Source organism: Salvia hispanica, chromosome 1, assembly GCF_029641045.1.
Source record: "Salvia hispanica isolate PSC_SH4W2 chromosome 1, Shi_PSC_v1, whole genome shotgun sequence".
Classification (NCBI taxonomy): Eukaryota; Viridiplantae; Streptophyta; class Magnoliopsida; order Lamiales; family Lamiaceae; genus Salvia; species Salvia hispanica.
Genome location: NC_142692.1, coordinates 55,527,241 through 55,550,322, shown reverse-complemented (window position 1 = coordinate 55,550,322; position 23,082 = coordinate 55,527,241). Strand labels below are relative to the sequence as shown.

Sequence of the window (23,082 nt, the reverse complement as noted above, 5' to 3'; positions counted from 1 at the left end):
AAAGTATTAAATACTTAGTTGTCAGTAATTAGTCATAGAACCGTTGACGTTGACGACACAATGGGTCTTGACACGTTAACAATTATATACTGTCACTTAGTGGTGTGTATGGTGGGTAGTTATCGAATTAACTTGATATCGATTCAATCCAATAAGACCTAACTCAAACCCGCTATGTTAAGGTAACTCTTGTTGGTTTCTGGATTTACAAGAAGGAATATAAAGAGCTAACTGAATCGAAATTACAAAAGAAGATTCGAAACAAATAAACTGGAAAAGGAAATAGCCGAGTCGAGGAGGCCTCTTTCCGCAAGACGAGATACGCCCCGGTAGTGCTCTTCGGATTGGCGTTTCGTCCCCAAAGATAAAACGGCTGCGTCTCTGGTGAAGCAGCACCGCTATCAACAGAGCTCCGACGAACTGGATGGAGGAGATGGCAGAGCTTCGACAGAAGAACAATGCAGAGGGAGGAGAGAGTGTATGATGCAGAGTGGATTCTAGTTTCTGTGTGTTTAGAATGCTAGAATGGCTTATAGGCTCGGTCCACTGCAGGGGGTCAACGGCCATAATGACCGTCATCAATGCTAGACGGTAACGGTCGTCGGTTACGAAGCGTTACAAAACGTTACAGAGCTGAGAGTCTGAATCTAGAAGCTTCTAGATTCATTCATGACGTGGACTATCACGTGTCAGCCACGTTGGCTTACCGCGTCATACTGACGAGGTGACATCCCGCTTGGCTTGCTGACGTGGAAACGGTGGTGGTCTAAAAAGAACTAGACCCACTAGACTTGGGCCAAGCCCGCAACTAGGCCCAAGCACCAAGCCCAAAGACCAATTGCCAAGATCCCACTAGACTTGGGCCAAGCCCGCAACTAGGCCCAAGCACTAAGCCCAAAGACCAATTGCCAAGATCCAAGGGCAAGGGCTCGCGGCTCGCGGCGGGGGGCGGCGCGCGCGTGTGGGCTCTACAGCCCATCTTAGTCTACTATAATTATTCCATGTAATAATCATTCTTATTAAATACTCCCTTCGTTCCATAGTAATAGAGGCGTTTCATTTTGCGCACTCGTTTTGAAAAATTAACTATAAATAGTTAAAGTGGAGAAAAAGTATAGTAAGAGAAAAAATAATGTAGAGAAGAGTCTTATCTATAATATTCTCTCTCTTACTTTACTTTTTCTCCACTTTAACTATTTATAATTATTTTTTCATAACGAGTGAGCAAAATAAAATGTCTCTATTACTATGGAACGGAGGGAGTACTAGTTTAATAAGGTTGTAACTTCCAATGTGGGATAATTAACTCTCTTAATTATTCCCTAAGCTTCTCTCATAGCTCATTAAGTTTGCAATTTTGCACAACTTTAATCCCTTATTTCTCACTCACCGGGAATCGGATTTGAGAAAATGAATATACCACGGTCATCTACTCCGAATTTAGATCGACGCTATCTCATTTAATTTTACAAAATTAAATGTCTCGTTGAAATTATAATTGGTCAAAGTTCATTGACCGGGCATAGATTCCAACAACTCTCAATTTGAGCACAAACTCGACTTACTACCCTCAAACCTGAACATGACTCGAATACGTCATGAACTTGATATTGCATAATACAATTGGATTGACACGATATGATAACGACACAAACCTGATTTGCACAATTAAAACTTGATGTTACATTATTAAAATTGATATTGCACTATTAAAATCATATTCTTAATGGGTCAACTCGCATTAATTAACTCAATAAAACTTGACTTAAACATATTAATTTTATATGTATTCTTAATTGATTTTCATGTCTATGCAAATATTATTAAGCATTAATGTAACTCGTGAACTATCATATATGTCATTAATTAAGGGAATCCACATACGAGATAAGTTATACATGTTTACATGTACCTGTGTAAATTTTCTTCAAACTCTTAAGAGATTTCAAAATTTTCTTATAAAAGTCAACAAAATCTTTTAAGTTTTAACATTAAGGGGCATAAATATGAATATTACCTCACTAGAGATCAGAAGTGTCACCTCAAATTCTTCTACATACGAAAATCAATCTCGAGTTTCAACCGTGGCATCACCAAGATCAGTTTCTCCTTCTTAGAGAATAGAGAATAGAGAAACAAAACTGAAGAATCGATTGGACCATAATATAATTCACTTGTTGTTTATGATGTAGTCATCATTATATATATAGATGTACACTATCCACAATTAAGGTAACAACGGACTGATTTAAAATATACTCCATTCAAACAAATCAAATTGTTTAACTTTAATTAGCCGAATGCTAAAAATAATTCAATTGCATTTCATTTGAAATTGCTCAATACTACCTAACCAAATTGCCTAATATTTCAAATTACGTCACTAAATTACTCAACATTACCTAATTTTAGCATCTCTACAACACATTACCTAATATTTCATTCGATATTCTCTAATTTTTCAACTAAATAATATTGTATTAAAATGCTCAAATAACATAATAGAGTGCATAACATTTCACTTGTAGTATTAAATTGCTCAAAATTGCTTAACTAGAATGCATAACATTTACATAATAAAAGAAAACCGAGTTGTTAGCGAAATTTCACACTATATTCTCAATGGGAGTGTTATATTGCTAACTCAATACCTAATTGCTAACTACAACTAAATAATAGCCATTAGATATTCAAGTTAAGGGCCTAGATCATCAACCAAGAAATATCAATACGATCAACAAAAAACGTCAATAAAGCCATAGGATTAATTCCATAAAATATCAATAGGGGTATTAATGTCAATTAACTACATGTTTAGTTATAACTAACTTTTAAAAGAAATCTCAAAACTTTAAATTCATATAACATATATCAAATTAAAGATAATTTTATAAGGATTCCAACGATATCATATATGCATATGTTCCGACGTCAAAATTTGAAAAAAAATTCAAAAAATTTTCAATTTTTTCGTAAAGCAGAAGTGTCAACATACTATATAAAATATGTCAATATAATACATGTAGAATGTCAATATAAGCAATGGGTTAACATTCTTAAAGCGTCGTGTTGACATTCTCAAAGCATTGTGTTGATATTTCCGAAACACTATATTGACATTTTCATCTAAAACCCTAATTTGGCGTTTTTTTTTATCTTTTTTTATTTTATTAATAAAAACGAAAACTACACGTGGCAAATTGTAGACCACACGTTTTCTAAAATCCTATGGCCTTAAATTAGTTGTAGTTAGCAATTAAATGATGAGTTAGCAATTGATCACTCCCCATATTCTCAATACCTATATTTATCAAAAGACCATTAAAACATACCTAAAGTAAAATTATGAAATAATTCACCAAAGGATAAGAATGATTCGAATTCGATAATAGGCTAGTAGAAACTTGTAAAGTTTCTTGAACAATATGCTTGCTAGGTTAGTGTTGCTAGTTAGTAGAGTCATTGTATGTAAACTGTTTTGGTAAAAGTTGTTGAGGGTTGTTTTCATCGTAGGTGAGTTGCCTTTGATGAATGTTGTCAAGGGTTTTCTTCTTCTTGGGCTAGCTCAGTGTTGCTAGCTGGTAGAGTCATTGTACGTGAGTTGTCCTAGTCCCAAAGAGGTTTCATTAGAGATGCCCAAGGTTTTCGGTTTCGGCGGTTAACCGCAGAACTGTAACCGCCGGTTCCGGTTCAGAACCGGAACCGTGACTTTTTTCTTGAACAAGAACCGCCATATTTTGAACCGTGGGCCGATTTCGGTTTCAAATTTTACAAACCGAAACAGTGCCGGAACCGTCGGTTCCGGACGGTTCCAAACCGGAACCGTGAAAAACCGTCGGGAAAACCATGAAACTGAGCCGGAACGGCGAAAAATCGCCGGAAACCGGAGGTTCGGAACCGTAAAAAATCGCCGGATAACCGGCGGTTCCAAACCGGAACCGGAACCGCCGGTTTTCAAACCGAAACCGGAACCGTGAAATAGCCTCACGGTTCGGTTCCGGTTCCACATTTCCCGAAACGGAACCGCCGGTTTACGAACCGTGGGCATGTCTAGGTTTCATAATCCTAGCGTCTTCTTAATCTTTTCATCATATATCCACTTTAGGTTCACTTTTTGTGGGAAAGTGCCTCTTATTCTTTTGTGAGTAGCATTCCGACGAGTTGTTGGTTTCGCGAACTCGTCGAGGCGCCAATTTGTCACTGGAATCCCGTAGCTTTCTGGCAGGTCGCTGGAATTTAGTGACTCGCTGACCCTTTTGCCTTTAATACCTGTTTTTAACCATTTTTCTTATTTTTTACAAAATGGTCACATTGTCGATATAATAAAGAAATAGAAATGATCATGCTAAACGAAGGCAAAATTTGATCAAAATCATGTGGGGTTCATAATCCAAGCGGTTCAGTTGAGCTAAGAATTGCACTTTAATCATTTTGTGTATCATACCCCTTCACTGATGACGGGAATAGATCAGCTTCCGAGAGCTTAAGTGCTCAGTTGCAGATTGCACATAGAGTGCATGATAGGCTAAGAAGTTCTGATGTAGAAGAGTATTACAATGCTATTTATAGAGGAATATCGATAGCTATTCAGTCTATTTCAGATTAACCACCTCCCTAACTAACTAACTACTCTTCTAACTGCAGCTGGTACAGCTTTTCAATAGCTAATTAACTGCATTCTCAAATACATGTAATATTCACTTATTTTTTGTTTAATACTGTTAGTTGGATGATTGGAAAAGGAGGAAATGAGAACAATTAAAACCCAATCAATAATATGATATTATGAAATCTAAGACTAGAAATAATAATATATCAAAATTGTACTAGAAGAGAGAACTCCTAGCGTAGACCCACTCCAATTGGCGGCTTGGCTCGGTACAGCATTCATCTTGAGGAGATTTGGCAATAATTATGTACAGCATCAACAAAGAATTTGTGGATTTCAATGTACACGAAGCTGGGCGAGAAAAGCTGCGCAAAGATCAAGGAAGAGCAACGGCGGCCCCTGAACTCTCTGCAGATCAAGCAGATACTTGTCTTCACGAGTTTTGTATAGCTGAAATGAAACAAACAACGAGTGTGCATATTCTCGACACAATTAATATGTATAGAAATCAACAGACTATGAACTTACCTGCACTTCAAACTTAACAACATGTCGGGTTACACTACTCCCTTGATGTTCAATAACGGCAGATCCATCACCGAAATAATTGGTGTCATGCATGGAATCGTTAAGGGTCCCTTCATGGTGGCCAGGAGCATCGGAAGCCCATCTGCATTTCATGTTGTAATGTCCAATCTTTTTCCAGAAAACCTTCAGTTCTTGAAGAGCTTTGAGAACTTCCGTCATGATCTCACGAGGATGGGCTTGAGACTTTCACAGAAGTCAAATGAATAAGAGTAAATACCATCAATGCATAAGAAAGCAGTGAACCAACCTGGAGTCCGAGAGCCCATTTCCTGTCAGAGGGAAGTTGCCTTGCTCCAAATTGTTGATGATCGTTAACTCCAGGAAGACGTTCCCTGACAGGAGATGCTACGGGCTCACTTGGATTGCGGTCATACCCAAATTCCTATTGGTATATACAAAATTCATGCAAGGATGTCAGCAGAAACTTGTGAGTGTGAAAGAACTTGAAAGTAGAATGCATATGAAGCTTTGAAAAGGAAATCAGCCACAACGATAACATATGATACCGTTAAGTGGTGATTAACAACGATCAGTAAATAATTAGTAGTGATTAAGTTCAGCCTTTTGATTACAAGATCATGTGGTCTAAATTTGTTCTTTAGTAATGCACCGGGATTTAGTTCTATTTTGATCACAACTCGATAGTAAGTAGCACATAAAGCTCTTATTTCCTTAAATAAATAGAAGAGTACATCTTATTTATTAACCAAAAAACATACCACGGTCTCTTGGAATTCAGCTCCAAGGTAGCCATTGGCAACGCGAAATCGATTGTCTAGCAGCAGATAGTATGAAACAGTTCCCTGAGAAACAGTTAGAATTAATACAACATCAATAACGTGCAATGGTTTAAAAGTCATGATAAAAAAAAAAACATGTTACCTTGACAATATTAACAACATGGAGTAACAAAGTTACCTCATTTTGAACCCTGTTTCCAATAGATTCAACAAGTGCAGCACGGTCAAATCCCATCTTAATCACTTCCTGAAGAATATCTTCATCAATCTGCACATTATGAAGTTTCTGATCATTAAATTTTCGGGGTCATGTAATAGGCAAAGCTCCGATAATATAAAGGCCTAGTGCCAGAAAACCGTTGGGCAGTGATACAAAGAATTGGAAAGATGCTTAAAATTCTACTCTCATTTCTTGGTGTTTATTGGACAGACATTAGGAATATTGTAGAAATTTCTCAGTGTTCGTTCTGCTACATCTATGATCATTTGGAAAGAGTTATTGAATACATTTGATGATTTGAAACTCCAGTTACCTTTTTAGCTTGTTGTGTTGTATCCGGTGGTGGCACAGCCAGATAACGTGGGAGATGAGCTTGGAACCAAGGGTGGGTACGTATCTCTGGAATGCTCATTCGTTTCATCGGATCAACTATAAGCATCCTGGGAATCAAATCTCTTGCACAAGCAGATAAATGGCTGGGAAGAGTGTATATTCCACCCTAGAGACATATTAAACAGATTACCATTAAGCATATCATGATATGTGAAAGTTTTCCTTCCATTTACAGCTACGTACTAATGCTCTGAATAGGCTTAAATTATGCTCCATGGAGTACATATGAATTAATGCCTAAGTTTGCCATCAGACAATCTCGTAGAACATTATAAAGCTTCATGTTGGGTTTTGGTGGCCTCAAAATGAATCGAACCTGAGACCAACAGATATGTGGAGTATTGAGTTAAATGTTTTGATCCAACGGCTGACATTCGCGGAGAGATAAGATTCAATCTGGGCCGTGGATTGCTGGATCTGATTATTATTCAATACAAAACAGAAAGGGGAAAAAAGAGAGGAGTTCAGTTCGCAAGAGAAAATAGATCAGCTAAATCGATCCTTGAGAGTTCATCTTAGCTGCGAAGAATCAGCCTGCGATTGTTGGTTTCTTGTTCTAGATTCTTGTATTGTTCTTTTCGTTTCCAGTTGTAACATTCAGTATTCACCAAGGTCGAAATAAAGATTGTGTGTGCTCGTTCTTCCGTGGATGTAGACTTACGTCGAACCACGTAAATTCCCGGTGTTCATTTCATTCTGTTTTGTTCTTAATCGCCATTTTCAAACCTTCACTTCAGAAGGAAAATGATACATGGTCTATAGGAAGCTCAGAAATAATATCTGAACATTATGAGGTTAAATTGTAGCGATGAACATTGCCATAAGAGATGCAGTGGCTCTATGCTACATTTATCAGTAAACTTCCAAGCATGAATGTATTTGAAGACGAACTAATAAACATAATAACATGAATTTACATGGATGCACCTTTATTTTTTTAAACAGGTTTGGAATATTCTCATCATCAAATGGGAGGGTGCCACAGAGAAGTGCATAAAGAATTACACCGCAGCTCCATACGTCCACCTCGGGCCCAGCATACAATTTACCTGAGATAACCTATGGTAGAAACACATATCAGACTCTTCGAATTGCACGTTTCTGAAACATTACATGTCTCCACAGTTCCAGTCACTTTGTTTAGATTCTACCTAGCTCATGAATTTGTAAAGTGTACCTCTGGAGCAGCGTAGTTGGGGCTTCCACAACTGGTCTTCAGAAAATGACCATCGCGCATAATGTTACTCAGACCAAAATCAGCAATCTTCACGTTGTGTTTGGAATCCAAAAGCAAGTTTTCTGGCTTCAGATCTCTATGAACCACCATATTCCTGTGGCAGTACTCCACTCCAGATATTATCTGCAATCATCAGCACCACAGAGACATTGATACACTACTTATCATAGTATCTCGGTGAGTCTGAAAAGAAGCATCTAACCTGTTGAAAGAACGTGCGAGCCTCCTCTTCTTGTAACCTACCTTTCTCCACAATGTAATCAAACAGTTCACCAGACTTGACAAATTCCATCACAACATATATGTCAGAATTTGTCTCCACAACCTCATAGAGACGTATGATGTGGGGATGCATAAACAACCTCAGTATTTTGATTTCTCTTCTGACTGCAAGAGGCAACCAACTGTTAAAAGATCCAGTGTAAGCTTGATTTGATTAACTTTATGCATTAGTAATTTGAGAAGATGTATTATAAACGTATGGAGTAGTGAAGATGGTTTGCCTAACCTTTTTCTTCCATATCCATATTCTTAATCTTCTTACGATTTAGAATCTTGACAGCAACTTTGTGGCCGGTGAGTGCATGTTCAGCAATTTTAACTTTGCCAAATGAACCAATCCCAAGAGTCTTCCCAAGTTTGTAGTTCCGTAAGAATGAATCTACACTATTGCCATCTTGGTTTAATCCATCCATATTCCTAAAAGGACATAATTCAAGTCACAAACCAGAGTTTCCATTTTACCTCATTTCCTCTATTCAAATTAAAACAAAACACAATTTGGCAATGCAAATTCGAAAAACAAACTAAAAATCTCGCAATGCAGATTTTCCATTTTACCTCATTTCCTCTATTCAAACAACTTAAATTACAATTTCTTATCAACATTGGCAATGCAATTTCATAAAACAAACTAAAAATCACGATAACTCGCAATGCTTCTTTCCAACGAAGATCTCCAGGAAAGAGAGAAGATATATATATATATATACTCAAATATTAAAAACAAGACCAGATTCTTCAAATTAACAGAAGGATATTGAATTCTAAATCAATGGAATTCCCTCTAATAGGCTCAGAAATCATGACAGAGAAACTTACACAGAAAGTGCGCCGCAACAATGTCCAGAAACTGCGAATAAAATTTTTGAGGAGATTTGATTCAGTATGAACGAATTGTGTGCGTGGTTGATGATGAAGATGATGCTATGAAAATGGAAAGAATAAATTTAAATACATATTATATTAATTTGATTGCTGAGATTATTTTATTGAAAATTCAGTTCCACAAATGAAGTTTAGTTGGGTGGGAGGGAAGATCCAATTACTGTGAGGCAACAAATCTTCTAATATTAGTATACTTGAGTAGTATAAATACCATCGTACGTGCTCGCATCGGTTCTGCATCAGATGATGAGCCCATGCGAAAACTTTCTCTTTTATTTTATTGGCGCCCGATAGCGATAGGTAGGCTATTAGATTGAGTCGAAAGCCTACCAACGCATAAAGGTTCCGGTTCGAGCGAGAGCTCAAACGGGGGAGGCGAGAAGATATTGATCGAAAGCTCCACTGTTCTGAATAGTGAGAAAGACTTGAACTGATGCATCGTAATGTAAATAGAGTACGGGTTCGAATTCCATAGAATATTTTATATAATATAGATGGGATTGTCTATAATAATAGACAAATGAAAAACGTTCTCAAGATCTTTATTCATCCACTTGAAATTTTTAAAATAGCTTGCTTGAGTTTGAAAATTAACTCATTGAATCATTGAAGAGTAAACGATTGAATTGGATTCGATTGGAGGGCACCACCAAAATTGAGTGCTAACTCCCATTTGTTATTGAATTAACCGATCGACATACTATCGGACATTTATTTTGAATTCGATAATTTTCACAAAAAAATTTCGACATATTTATTTATTTATTATATTATGAGAATGAATCCTACTACTTCTGGTTCTGGGGTTTCCATGCTTGAAAAAAAAAACCTGGGGCGTATTATCCAAATCATTGGTCCGGTACTAGATGCGGCCTTTCCGCCAGGCCAGATGCCTAATATTTATAACGCTCTGGTAGTTAAAGGCCAAGATACTGTTGGTCAACCAATTAATGTGACTTGTGAGGTACAACAATTATTAGGAAATAATCGAGTTAGAGCTGTAGCTATGAGTGCTACAGATGGTCTGATGAGAGGAATGGAAGTGATTGATACGGGAGCTCCTCTAAGTGTTCCAGTCGGTGGAGCTACTCTAGGACGCATTTTTAATGTGCTTGGAGAGCATGTTGATAATTTAGGTCCTGTAGATACTCGTACAACATTCCCTATTCATCGATCTGCGCCTGCCTTTATACAGTTAGATACAAAATTATCTATTTTTGAAACAGGAATTAAAGTAGTAGATCTTTTGCTCCTTATCGACGCAGGGGGAAAATCGGACTATTTGGTGGAGCTGGGGTTGGTAAAACGGTACTCATTACGGAATTGATTAACAATATTGCCAAAGCCCATGGGGGGTATCCGTATTTGGCGGAGTGGGTGAACGTACTCGTGAAGGAAATGATCTTTACATGTAAATGAAAGAATTTGGAGTAATTAATGAAGAAAATATTGCAGAATCAAAAGTGGCTTTAGTTTATGGCCAGATGAATGAACCGCCGGGAGCTCGTATGAGAGTTGGTTTGACTGCTCTAACGATGGCAGAGTATTTCCGAGATGTTAATGAACAAGACGCACTTCTATTTATCGATAATATCTTCCATTTCGTTCAAGCCGGATCCGAAGTATCGGCCTTATTAGGTAGAATGCCTTCCGCTGTCGGTTATCAACCCACCCTGAGTACTGAAATGGGCTCTTTACAAGAAAGAATTACTTCTACCAAAGAAGGATCTATAACTTCTATTCAAGCGGTTTATGTACCTGCAGACGATTTGACTGATCCTGCCCCTGCTACCACATTTGCACATTTAGATGCTACTACCGTACTATCAAGAAGATTAGCTGCCAAAGGGATCCATCCGGCAGTAGATCCTTTAGATTCAACCTCAACCATGCTTCAACCTCGGATCGTTGGTGAGGAACATTATGAAACTGCGCAAAGAGTTAAGCAAACTTTACAACGTTATAAAGAGCTTCAGGACATTATAGCTATCCTTGGGTTCGACGAATTATCCGAAGAGGATCGTTTAACCGTAGCAAGAGCGCGAAAAATTGAGCGTTTCTTATCACAACCCTTTTTTGTAGCCGAAGTATTTACCGGTTCTCCGGGGAAATATGTTGGTCTAGCAGAAACCATTAAAGGGTTTCAATTGATCCTTTCCGGAGAATTAGATGGTCTTCCTGAACAGGCCTTTTATTTAGTAGGGAATATCGATGAAGCTATTGCGAAGGCTATCAACTTAGAAATGGAGAGCAATTTGAAGAAATGACTTTAAATCTTTGTGTACTAACCCCTAATCGAATTGTTTGGGATTCAGAAGTGAAAGAAATCATTTTATCTACAAATAGTGGTCAAATTGGCGTATTACCAAATCATGCTCCTATTGCTACAGCTGTAGATATAGGGATTTTGAGAATACGCCTTAAGGACCAATGGTTAACGATGGCTCTGATGGGCGGTTTTGCTAGAATAGGCAATAATGAGATCACTGTTTTAGTAAATGATGCGGAAAAGGGTAGTGATATTGATCCACAAGAAGCTCAGGAAACTCTTAAAATAGCAGAAGCTAGTTTGAGAAAAGCTGAAGGAAAGAGACAAATAATTGAGGCAAATCTAGCTCTCCGACGAGCTAGGACAAGAGTCGAGGCTGTCAGTGCAATTTCATAACTAGTTGGTGCGCTCAAATAATCAAAAGAGTTTCTAAACCCTATTTTGATTGCATTCACTCGACATAATCCAAATTTGATACAACGCAATTCAAAAATGAAATAAATAAAACTATAAAATCTATAAAAAGAGAAAAGGGTGGGGCAAAAAACTTATTAGATACCATCGACTCCGGTATCTAATAAGTTCTACCTACTATTGAATTTGAACCAATGACTCCCGCCGCATGAAAGCAATACTCTAACCACTGAGTTAAGTAGGTCATTTATCATCCCCAAAAGAACAAAATGGAACCCATCCCGTCGATGGATTATAAATATCATATTCTTTATAAGCAATAATAATCGAACCAATACCACTCAAACATTTAGGATGTTGAATCATAGAATATTCATCTTGACAACAAATTATATACATGATAAAATATGCATCACAAGCACTAAGGGCTATAGCTCAGTTGGTAGAGCACCTCGTTTACACGCGCGCCAATGTTTTTTCAGGGGAATCCACCATCCAATCCAAAAAATGGATCTTATTTCAAAATCGACGTCTTACTCTATAATAACTTTAAGAGAACAATAGCTTCACGAGAGGTTCGGTCCTATTTGAGTGCCCTTTTAGGTATCAAACAGACCCCATCTTGAGATATTGATAACGTGAATACCCGTATATTCAATGCCAGGCATAATGAGTATAAGGCCCTCAAAAAATCTCTTTTCGTCCTATGAACTTGAAGGTGTATGAAGTTTCATATTGGATTTTTTAAGCCGAACGATAGAGACTTCATTTAACTTCAAATTCGAGGCCAAAGGCAGACCTACGTCAAAATAACTTCACCTTTGAAACACTTTGGTAGTGCTCCTGAATTAGAATCCAAAATAATGAATCAGAGCACATGGAGCCATCTCCTTATTTTTTCTGTCAAGAAAAAAATATGGCGGATTGACTGATATTTCTATCAGTTAATGAAAGAGCCCAATGCAAAAAAAATGCATGTTGGGTCTTTGAAACAGTTCATATCATTTTGATAATAATAAGTTTGGTCTGCTTTACCGAGAAGGTCTATGGTTCGAGTCCGTATAGCCCTAGAGCCCTATAAAAAAATGAATAAAATTCATATTTTCATTTGAAATAAAAAATTGTATAATTTTGATTTCTTCATTCTTGTTTGTTGCTTATAACTAACCGGTTGGTTCATCGAAACCAAAGCCGACAATCAAGGGGTTAAGCCAGTGATACTCCTTTCCTTTGGTATACCTTACCAATACCCGGCGAAGCAGACCAAAACAAAAAAGGAGGGTGGTCTTCTTTTTCTGTATTCAATCAAGAGAAAACCTCACCCAGATCTAATAGACGGAATATACCAACACTAAGATTAAGATATTTGAAATCCTGAGATGGAAATACCTACCCATTCTCGTACATTTGAATACTTGTTCTATTCTAAATTACTAAGAAAAAAACCCCGACTCTATTCCTAAAAAATGCAAAAATTAAAATATCAAACTCACCTTTTGATAAAGAAAATTAAAATAATCAAAAGAATAAGAAATTCGATAATCTTAAACACAAAATAATAATTCTATTTGCTTTCTTTATAGGAAGAATCTTGGGCGAAAACAAGAAAATTTGTCTAAGTGTAACATCTAGAGTTATACTAACTAAAGCAATTAAATAAAATTGAACTAAAAAAATGAAGTAGACTTGAAATAGGATCCCCATCAAGTCAGTCGATAAATCTTGAAATGAGATATGCCCTACAATAATCAAAGGAAACTAGACACTTTCGTCAAAATGAATTCTTGTTTTGACTAACCAGTTATCGATGACTTTACAACTTCAATTCGACTCAACCAATCCGGTATATTTTCCACGTTCATAGGAGTGCGTCTATGATTTTGCTTTACGAATATGATATTTTTTGGGCATTTCTAATAATATCAAGTCTTATTCCTATTTTAGCATTTTTTTATTTCTGGGATTTTAGCCCTGAATAGGAAAGCGCCGGATAAACTTTCTAGTTATGCATCTTGATTCTTGATCCGTGGACAAAAACAACATTGCACACTATTTGGAACAAAAGTTATAGTAAAACCTTAGACGCACACGGCACACATCATAATATGTGCACTATGCTAGGGGCGAGCATTCGGTTTAAACTTTGTTTTTGTCAAACTAAACCGAACAAAAAAATCGAATTTTTGATAAAATAAAAATCCAAATCTAAACATATAAATATATTAAAAAAAAAATGAAATCCAAACTACATAACCAAACCCGATAAACCAAAATTGCACAATATATAAAAAAAATTCAATAATCAAAAAATTAATTTCTTATAATTATCTCAAACTAGGGATGTCAAAGTAGCCCGTAACCCGTGGGCTGGGCCGAAAAGCCCGCCAAATTTATAGGGTTAGGGCTGAAATTTTCTAGCTCGATAAAATTAAAATTCGATTAGCCCGCACCCGATTAACCCATAACCCGTTAGGGCCATACCCGAAAATCCGATGGGCTGACCCGAAAACCCGATAAAATTTCTACTATTCTATTTTTTTACACCTAATTCGACACTTCATTGATTAATTTTAACTAAAAAATAACTTTTAATTTTATATTACATATACAAATTATATATTGAATTTTTTATTAATATAATAATTAATAAATAAATTAAAAACTTCAAATTCACTAAAAAATTATTTAAATATAAAAAACATGCATTAAAATTCCACGAAATATCTCAAATATTAGTATTTGATCATGTTTATGATTGAGTTTAAGCATATATCTCAAATATATAATAATTAAATATTTTACATTGTATGAATATTAGTAATTTTAATCATTATTTATTGGATTGATTGCATGTTAATATTATCGGTAGCAACCCGATTAACCCGATGGGCTAGCCCAAAACCCAAGCTTTTTGGGTTAGGGTTGAATTATAACCCGAAAGAAATCACAACCCGATTAACCCGCGCCCGATTGACCCGCAACCCGAGTAGGGTTGGCCCGAAACCCGACGGACCGGCCCGATTGACATCCCTAATTATATCAAATTAGCCTACATATTAATATATTTTTAAAACATTAATTTCAATTCTAAATTAATTTAACAAAATTAGAATCAATGTTAGTTAACATCTCCCACTCACTCCACTTAATCACACGTGACATAGTAAAACCTCTCACTCGCTCCACTTAATCACACATTTCAATTGATAAAATATTGAGATAAAATTTTCGAACCATGCACAAATGGTACTTTAACTATTACTATAATAGTAGAAAAATGAACAATAAATGAAATGAAAATTACCATGAATGCAATTAAGGCAAATCAAACTATAAGTCAAGTCGAGAAAAACCATCTATCAACATGAAAAATTACGCCACATCTAGTGCTCTCTGATTGATGTATTGTTCACAAATATAAAACGACTTCGTGTTGAAGCATCTCAAACCCGCTGGGCACCGATAAACTTTATAAAGCTCCAAAAATGAGTATGATTTTATTGGTGTATAATTCATCTACAACTCTATGTCTTTTATACCTTTAAAACAAAGACATGGGCGGTCGTAAAATTAATATACCGTGAACCACAAAATTATGGTAATGGAATGGGAGTTACAAAAGAGGTGAAGACGCAAATAATATGTAACACTAGGAATTCTGAAAAGTTCAGCCTTCTTGACAGCCTATTGAGATACAGATAAATCAAAAAATAGGAAAAATAAGAAAACAAACAAAATATTCAATTTGTTCAATTGAAAGATAGACTACTACTCCTACTGTTTATTACCACCGAATAAACCCATAGCATGTCTATGGGATTATCTGGATCAAAGCTTTTGCTACCATGGACCTGATAAAATATTATCCTGATGAAAAATGTATATGCAAAAGCACCAGCCCATCAGGAAAATATAGACAAATATTAAGTAATATGCTTACCTCATTCCATTTGATCAAATGGGCATATTCAATAGAATGAGCAGCATTCCTTAGAGTTTCTGAAAGTGCATGATAAAGGGAATTTCACTTGTGGTGGGAATAGCCGAATGGTACACTCAAAACATGGGATTGTTCCTAGAATTATAATCATGGCATGACCCTTAAATCCTTCAGTTCCACCATCCACCATACAGTTTCTTCTATATTGTATAGATAATAATGTTAATTATAACTAAAAGAACGTGTAATATGGGCTCGCCTACTACACAACAACTTATCTAATATTAATACTATAATTAATTAGGTTATTGAATATTCCCAAAATGATGGTAATGGAATGAGAATTACAAAAGAGGTGAAGAGGCAAAGACTCCCCATGACCCAACTGTATTTTTTTTTCATTAATATTACAAAAATTTCATAACGGCGATCTTGTGAATATTCTCAAAACTCCCCGTATAGATTAACCAATTAACATATACACACAACTACCATCTTTATAAAATCAAATCATTATTTATTAACTAACCTAAATAAATGCAAATAGAGTTTGATTTTAGTGAGTACACATGTACTAATAATATTAAAAGAAATTTGATTTTTCAATTTTTTTATCCGAATAAATTAAAAAATCAAAATTAATTAAAAGTTTAAACTGAACTCAATCAAATTGAGAAATCAAATAACAAAATTGAAATTTTCATTTTGATTCGGATCGGATATTTGATTTTCAGTTATTTTGTCCGCCACTACTAGGAGCGCATATTTCCACACGCCTCTTCTTCCCTAGTGCAACCTCTTTCACCGCCTCCCATCCTTCCTCTACTGCCATCAGCTCCTCCACCTGTCCTCCTTCTCTTCCCCCTCACCCACCATGGTCGCCTTCTCCCATGCTCTTTCCCCCTCTTCCCATTCCCTCTTCTGCGAACTGTGTGATACGGACCCACATCGGGCACGCGCCGTTAGCAAGGAGTCGAGCGTTCAGCCGGAGCAGGGGCATGAGGAGGGTCGCGCTCAACCGGAGATGCTGCCGTCGATCGTGACAACGAAAGGGAAAAGGAACGTTCGCCCGCCCGCAAGATTGGGCGAATACGTTCCCAAGTAGAGATCGACATCTTTTCAGTTATTTTGAGTCTTTTTTATTATTTTTGCTTTTATTTCTTTCCTTTTGAGTAATTAGTATTTTTTGGCATTTATTTTTACTTTCACGTTTCGGGTTTTCTTTGTTGATTCTTTCCCGAGATGATTAGGATTAGGTCGAATCAACCCTAGGGTCCTTAGTCTATAAATAGGGCTTTTGTTCATTAATACGGTTATGAATGAAATATTAATTTGCCCAAGCATACGTTTGATTATCTTCAAAACTCTAGTTAGCAAGTTGCCCAACGGAAAAGTCTTCCGCGCACAACCAAATCTAGCCTCCGCCGATCCTACGACTGGACGCCGGAGAGAATTCTTGATCGACAGAACTATTCTTCGATCATAGTTAGGGGTAAATCCCTAACAACTGGTGCTTTCATCCGTGTACTCATGCGACGAAACAATTACAACAACGGCAAGGCAGTGTGGGGAGGCCCGCGCCCCGATGCCTACCCGACGAATCGGTTCGGGGGCCGCCAGACTACAGCGGGGCGTGGCAATGGCAGCGGCCACATCCGCACGCCGGCAGACGAGGGCGACATCGAGGGCCGCCCATTCCAGGACAACGCCAACGACGATCTTACGAACAGCAAACTGGATCGTTTATTGGACAGATTCGACAAATTCGATGTTTGGAGGGACGAGGCCGAGCGCAAGATTGACAATCTTGGCCCGACTACGACGCGCGAGACCGACATCCCGTTCGGATTCGACGAGGAGGACGTCGATTATGGCGATCCCCGTCGCCGAAGGCTTGGGGACAGGGGTCCTTGTTATCGAAACCCTACTTTTGGGTTCCGCGAGACTCCACCGGAGGACAGGGGTCGTCGCGACGGGAGAGGGCGATACGGTGCAGGTTGGGAGCAGCCAGGCACCCGCCAACAATTTGAGCGGCCTGCTTCGTGTTCGGACCCGCCCCAGCGCTATCAGCCCCAGGTACCGGGTTATGAAAAGCCGCGGGCCGTAAAGATGAGCCCACCACGATTCGACGGTACGGACGCGACTAATTGGGTATCGAGGGTTCAGTACTACTTCGACCACCTCATGTTGCCGGAAGCACAACGCCTCCATTATGCGGTAATGCTATTTGACCCACCGGCATCAGAATGGGTTTTCAACTATTGTGCGAACACCGACTTTGTCACATGGCAGGATTTCTTGGTAGATGTACGCCATCGTTTTGACAGACAGAGCTTTAAAAATTATTTTGGGTTAATTGCAAAACTAACTCAAACGGCGACGGTCTTGGAGTATCACGATACGTTTGAAAAGTACCTAAACAGAGTCCATGGGATCCCGGAGTCTGAATTATTTACCCTGTTCGTCGCGGGCCTTAAACCCGACATGCAGGAACGACTCCGCCTCCACAGGCCGGAGTCACTCGCAGAGGCCATGGCGTTGGCCTTGGAATTGGCAGATTCGCAAGCACACCAGCCCACACATAATCAAAACTCATCATACCCACGTCGCCAATGGCAGAATCGGGACGGGCGTGGTTCATTGGCGGCCACAGCTGTGACACCAACTCCTCAGCCCCCGGCGGGCATGGGCCAGCCATCCACGTCACAGAGCCGTGGGCAGGAGAAGAGGGGATCCACGATCCTGGTCTCGCAGGCAGAGAAGGCAGAGCGATCTCGACTGGGCCTTTGTTGGCATTGCCCGGAGAAGTGGATCATTGGACACGTGTGTAAACAGCGTCTGCTTCGTTATGCGGATGATGATGATGACTTCGAGTCCGAAGCTTTCGAAGGAGGAACGCCAGACCAGTTAATCGCAGCTGATATCTCTCATATACACTCCATGAACGGAGACCGTAGATCACGACCCTTAAAAGTGGTAGGTCTCATTCAGGAGAAGGAGGTATGCATACTCATCGATACCGGCAGTGACAGGGATTTTCTTCACCCAAGGATTGCCGAGAAATTACACCTACCTTTAGCCCCTATTCGGCCTTTTAGGGTTTATGTGGGCAATGGCGAAGCGTTACTATGCACGCATATGGCAAAAGAGACAAAGTTGACTATCCAAGGGAATGAGTTTGTTGTGGACCTCTATATCTTACCAATACATGGCCCGGACATTATTCTGGGGATGGACTGGCTCGAGTCCTTAGGAAAGGTCACGGCAGACTTCGCCGGGAAGACGCTCGAGTTTACACAGGGATCGAAACCGGTCACGTTGCGTGGGATTGTTCCCCCGCCAAGCCGAGTCAGCTTACAGTCGCTGTCTTCCCTAATCAGCCCCGGTGGTAGTTTGGAATGTTATGAGATATTGCTTTTGGATCCAACACCATCTTCGCCGCCGGACGCAATCCAGGCTGATTTCCCACAAGCCTTGCCCCCGGAGTGTTGACAGTTTTGGAGGGGTTTCGCCAGGTTTTTACAGTACCGGAGGGCATGCCTCCTAAGCGTTCCTATGACCATCGCGTTCACCTCCTACCGGGTTCACGCCCCATCAATGTGAGACCATACTGCTATCCATATTTTCAGAAAAACGAAATTGAACGTCAGGTCAGGGAGATGCTGGATCAAGGTATAATTCAACGGAGCAGCAGTCCATTTTCATCGCCAGTCCTACTAATCCGCAAGAAAGACGGAACGTTTCATTTTTGCATTGATTACAGAGCTTTGAATAATGCGACAGTTCCCGACCATTTTCCGATACCAACGGCAGATGAATTGTTCGACGAGCTGGGGAAGGCTAGGGTATTCACCAAGCTGGATCTCCGTTCGGGGTATCACCAAATTCGGATGCATGACGATGACATTTTCAAAACAGCATTTAGGACGCATGATGGCCATTTCGAGTTCCTCGTCATGCCTTTCGGTTTGACTAATGCACCGTCTACTTTTCAGGCAGCAATGGATGAGATATTCCAGCTGTTGCTACGGAAATTCGTGATTGTATTTTTTGATGACATCCTGGTTTACAGCGCGACTATGGAGGAACATAGTGAACATTTGGCGGCAGTACTCTCTGTCCTAAAGGAACACAGTTTCTTTGTGAAGTTGTCAAAATGCTCTTTCTGTAGCACATCGGTCGAGTATTTGGGCCATTTGATCACGGAGGGTATGTTGAAGGCCGACCCCAGTAAAATTGAGGCTATGACGGCATGGCCGAAACCCAAAAATGTGAAGCAGCTTAGGGGATTCCTCGGCTTAACAGGGTATTATCGATGATTTATTGCTAATTATGCCTTGATAGCGGCCCCGTTAACGGACCTCCTGAAGAAGGATGCTTTCGAATGGTCAGGAACGGCGGACTCTAGTTTCGGCGATTTAAAGATGGCCATGACGAGTGCACCAGTCCTCCGCCTGCCGGACTTTGATAAGCCCTTTTGCATAGAAACGGATGCGTCCGACACTGGAATTGGCGCGGTACTGCTCCAGGATAATCATCCAATCGCCTTCTTCAGTAAGAAGTTGGGCCCTCGACGTCGAGCGGCGTCAACGTACCATAAGGAGTTATACGCAATAGTGGAAGCCGTACAGAAATGGCGGCAATATTTGCTGGGTCGAGAGTTCGTTATTCGGAGTGATCAGAAAAGCCTTAAGGAGCTGCTCCAACAGGTGATTCAGACTCCGGATCAAGAACTATATGTGCGGAAATTAATGGGCTACAAGTTTGTTATCGAGTACAAGAAGGGCGCCCAAAACAAAGCAGCGGACGCGTTGTCGCGGCGGGAAGGGTCGTCGGTGACAGGTCCCGAGGCCGTTATGGATGCTGCCTTGGCGCAGGACCGCGGCGAGGAGCAGTGCAGCTCCCTGTTGTCCGTGGTTGCACATCCGGTTCTGCAATTATTGGGGATGCTTCGGCGGGAGACGGCCTCCTCGCCTGAAATGAGAGAGATTGTTAAGTCGATCAAGGAGGGCAATGCGCCGCCGCATTTAACGTTCGTTGACGGCCTGGTATATTATCATCGGAGGATCTTTGTGGGGTCTAGGTCCTCAGCACGCGCGCCTATCTTAACGGAGTACCATAGTTCGCCATCGGCGGGTCACCCAGGATTCGAAAGAACCCTTAGACGGGTGTCAGCGAATTTTTTCTGGCCTAATCTAAAGAAGGAGGTTAAGCGGTTTGTGGACGCATGCATAGTGTGCCAGACGACGAAGTATAGTACCCAAAAGCCTGCGGGACTACTGCAACCCCTGCCTATACCGACTCAGGTATGGGAGGATGTTTCAATGGACTTCATAACTGGGCTTCCACAGTCAAGGGGCTACACGGTCATTATGGTGGTGGTAGATCGCTTGTCCAAGTACGCGCACTTTGCAACGTTACCAACTCGTTTTGACGCTTTTAGGGTGGCCCATTTATTTATCAACACAGTCGTTCGTCATCATGGTTTTCCAAAAACCTTGGTGTCAGACCGTGATTCGGTCTTCCTGAATCAAGTTTGGGAGGATTTGCTGCGCCTTAGTGGGACAAAGTTGAATTTCTCCACAGCATATCACCCCCAATTGGACGGACAAACGGAGGTTCGAAATAGAGGTCTTGAGCAGTATTTGCGCGCTTTCACGTCAGACCGGCCATCTAAGTGGGCGAATTTTCTGCCTTGGGCAGAGCTGGCCTTTAACTGTTTTCACCATGCCGGATTGGGCACGTCGCCGTTCAAAGCTTTGTATGGTAGAGAACCGCCGAGTTTGATCTTCGCCCCGCCATCAGCAGCCACGCCGCCGTCCGTAGCTGAGATGATCCGCGAGCGTGGGGAATTTTTGGTGCAGCTGTGTCACAACTTGGAGCGAGCACAGCAGCGGATGAGAGATTCCGCAAATAAGCATCGTCGCCATGTGGAGTTTAAGGAAGGCGATAAGGTGCTGCTTAAGCTACAGCCTTATAGACAACATTCCGTCGCCAGACCATTATCAGCCATGCTGGCTAGGCGTTTTTATGGGCCTTTTATGGTCATTGAGCGTATAGGACAAGTGGCGTACAGGTTAAAGTTACCGGAGGGAAGTTGATAAGGCTAATTTCATGCATCGGTAATGTGCGAAAAATGTTATAATTTGCTGGGTCTAACACGTTTCCTAAGCCAGGTGTGTGAAGAAAATCGCTAGATCAAGGAAGTAATGAAGGAGATGGTCTAGCGAGGGAGAGGAACGAAGTGAGCAGGATTATATTTACAAGGAAATTGGCGTGACAGAGGAGTCTACAGCTGAGGGCAACAAAGTCTTATCTATACCTCGCTGGGCCCACTCAAACGCCTATATATATAGAAGAGCATGCAACGCAAAGGAGATAGATAGTTTTTTTTCACTCTTCTTAGCTCACACACTTTACACACACTTGGGAATTGATCTGGGGTGGTCGTGATCGGCAGGGTACTTTCTAGAAAATCTCGTGTTTGGCAACACCGTCCGAGTGAGGGCGAAGATACAATTACCTTTAATTTCAGTTGTTTTGCTTGTTTTCACCGTCAAACTTCACTTTTGGGAGTCGACCTTGATGTTGATGATGCTTAATTGTTTTACCGTTCGTGGATCTGCGTTTAGTGGTTAAATTTCAAGTCATTTTGCATAGATCTCTCTGTTGTTAGCTTATTTCTTCAATTGTTATGTCGATCTCTGTTTATTTTGATGTTGAGGTGTTTGATGTGGAATTTGGTGACAGATCTGTGGTTGTTTGAATATTCGGAGTTCTTTTTTTAAAAAAATCTGACGTGATGGAGAGTTTCTGCTGTTTGGAGTTTATGTCGGACGCTTGGATCCGGAGTGGATTTAGCGTCTGAGGTTGGATTCGACGTGTGAAAAGATAGTAGTTCGATAGATCTTGTTTTTTTCTTCTTGGTTTCTATTTTACTTCGTCTAGGGTATGCAGATCTGTTAAGTTCTTCGCTTATTATGCATAAATTTGATTTCAAGTCAGTAGCTCTGTTTTTATTTTGCTCATGCTGTTTTTCTTAAGAAGTTTTACGCACTTTTGGTTGTAGAAGACGATGTCACTGTCAGTCGGTACGAGAGTTAGTTATTCTGCCAACTTTTCAGTCGTACTTTGCTTTTTTCAGACATGGTCCCCACAGTAGGTTTATTTCCTAGGTCTAGCTGTTAGTTTAAGAATTTTTAAAAGTTCCCAAGTCAAGTTAATTTTGATTTTCCTCAACCCAAGAAAATGCGTGGCAGCAGCCAACACCAAAAACACTCCCAAATCCTTGAACATGAGTATTACGCATTCTTCTCTGCGGGATCGATCCCTACTTCCCTATACTAGGTTTAGTAAAGTGGTTGAGGGTTTTTGAAAGAAAAAGTGCTCTGTGTGTCCGACGACCGGGATTGCTCGAGACCCACGAGTTCCTAGACCGAGTGATCTGGTGGACTTGCTGGATCTAGGGAACCTGCTATTTCCTATTTGAACACGCGTAGAGACAA

The 23,082-nt window shown here is 39.9% G+C and overlaps 2 protein-coding genes across 2 annotated transcripts; one reads left to right on the top strand and one right to left on the bottom strand.

The window, feature by feature from the left end:
- Window positions 1-4,758: 4,758 nt before the first annotated feature.
- Window positions 4,759-9,098, bottom strand: LOC125220342 (SNF1-related protein kinase catalytic subunit alpha KIN10-like). The gene is made up of 11 exons (XM_089062842.1): window positions 8,889-9,098; window positions 8,296-8,486; window positions 7,990-8,174; window positions 7,728-7,910; window positions 7,478-7,609; window positions 6,471-6,656; window positions 6,116-6,205; window positions 5,917-6,000; window positions 5,445-5,579; window positions 5,138-5,380; window positions 4,759-5,059 (listed from the first exon to the last, which is right to left on the bottom strand). The coding sequence occupies exons 2-11, from the start codon at window positions 8,480-8,482 to the stop codon at window positions 4,946-4,948; spliced, it is 1,539 nt and encodes a 512-aa protein (XP_088918968.1). The 5' UTR covers window positions 8,483-8,486; window positions 8,889-9,098; the 3' UTR covers window positions 4,759-4,945.
- Window positions 9,099-17,686: 8,588 nt separating this feature from the next.
- Window positions 17,687-19,069, top strand: LOC148934175 (uncharacterized). Its single transcript, XM_089062220.1, has 2 exons — window positions 17,687-17,794; window positions 17,870-19,069. The coding sequence occupies exons 1-2, from the start codon at window positions 17,687-17,689 to the stop codon at window positions 19,067-19,069; spliced, it is 1,308 nt and encodes a 435-aa protein (XP_088918346.1).
- The last annotated feature ends 4,013 nt before the right edge of the window (window positions 19,070-23,082 follow it).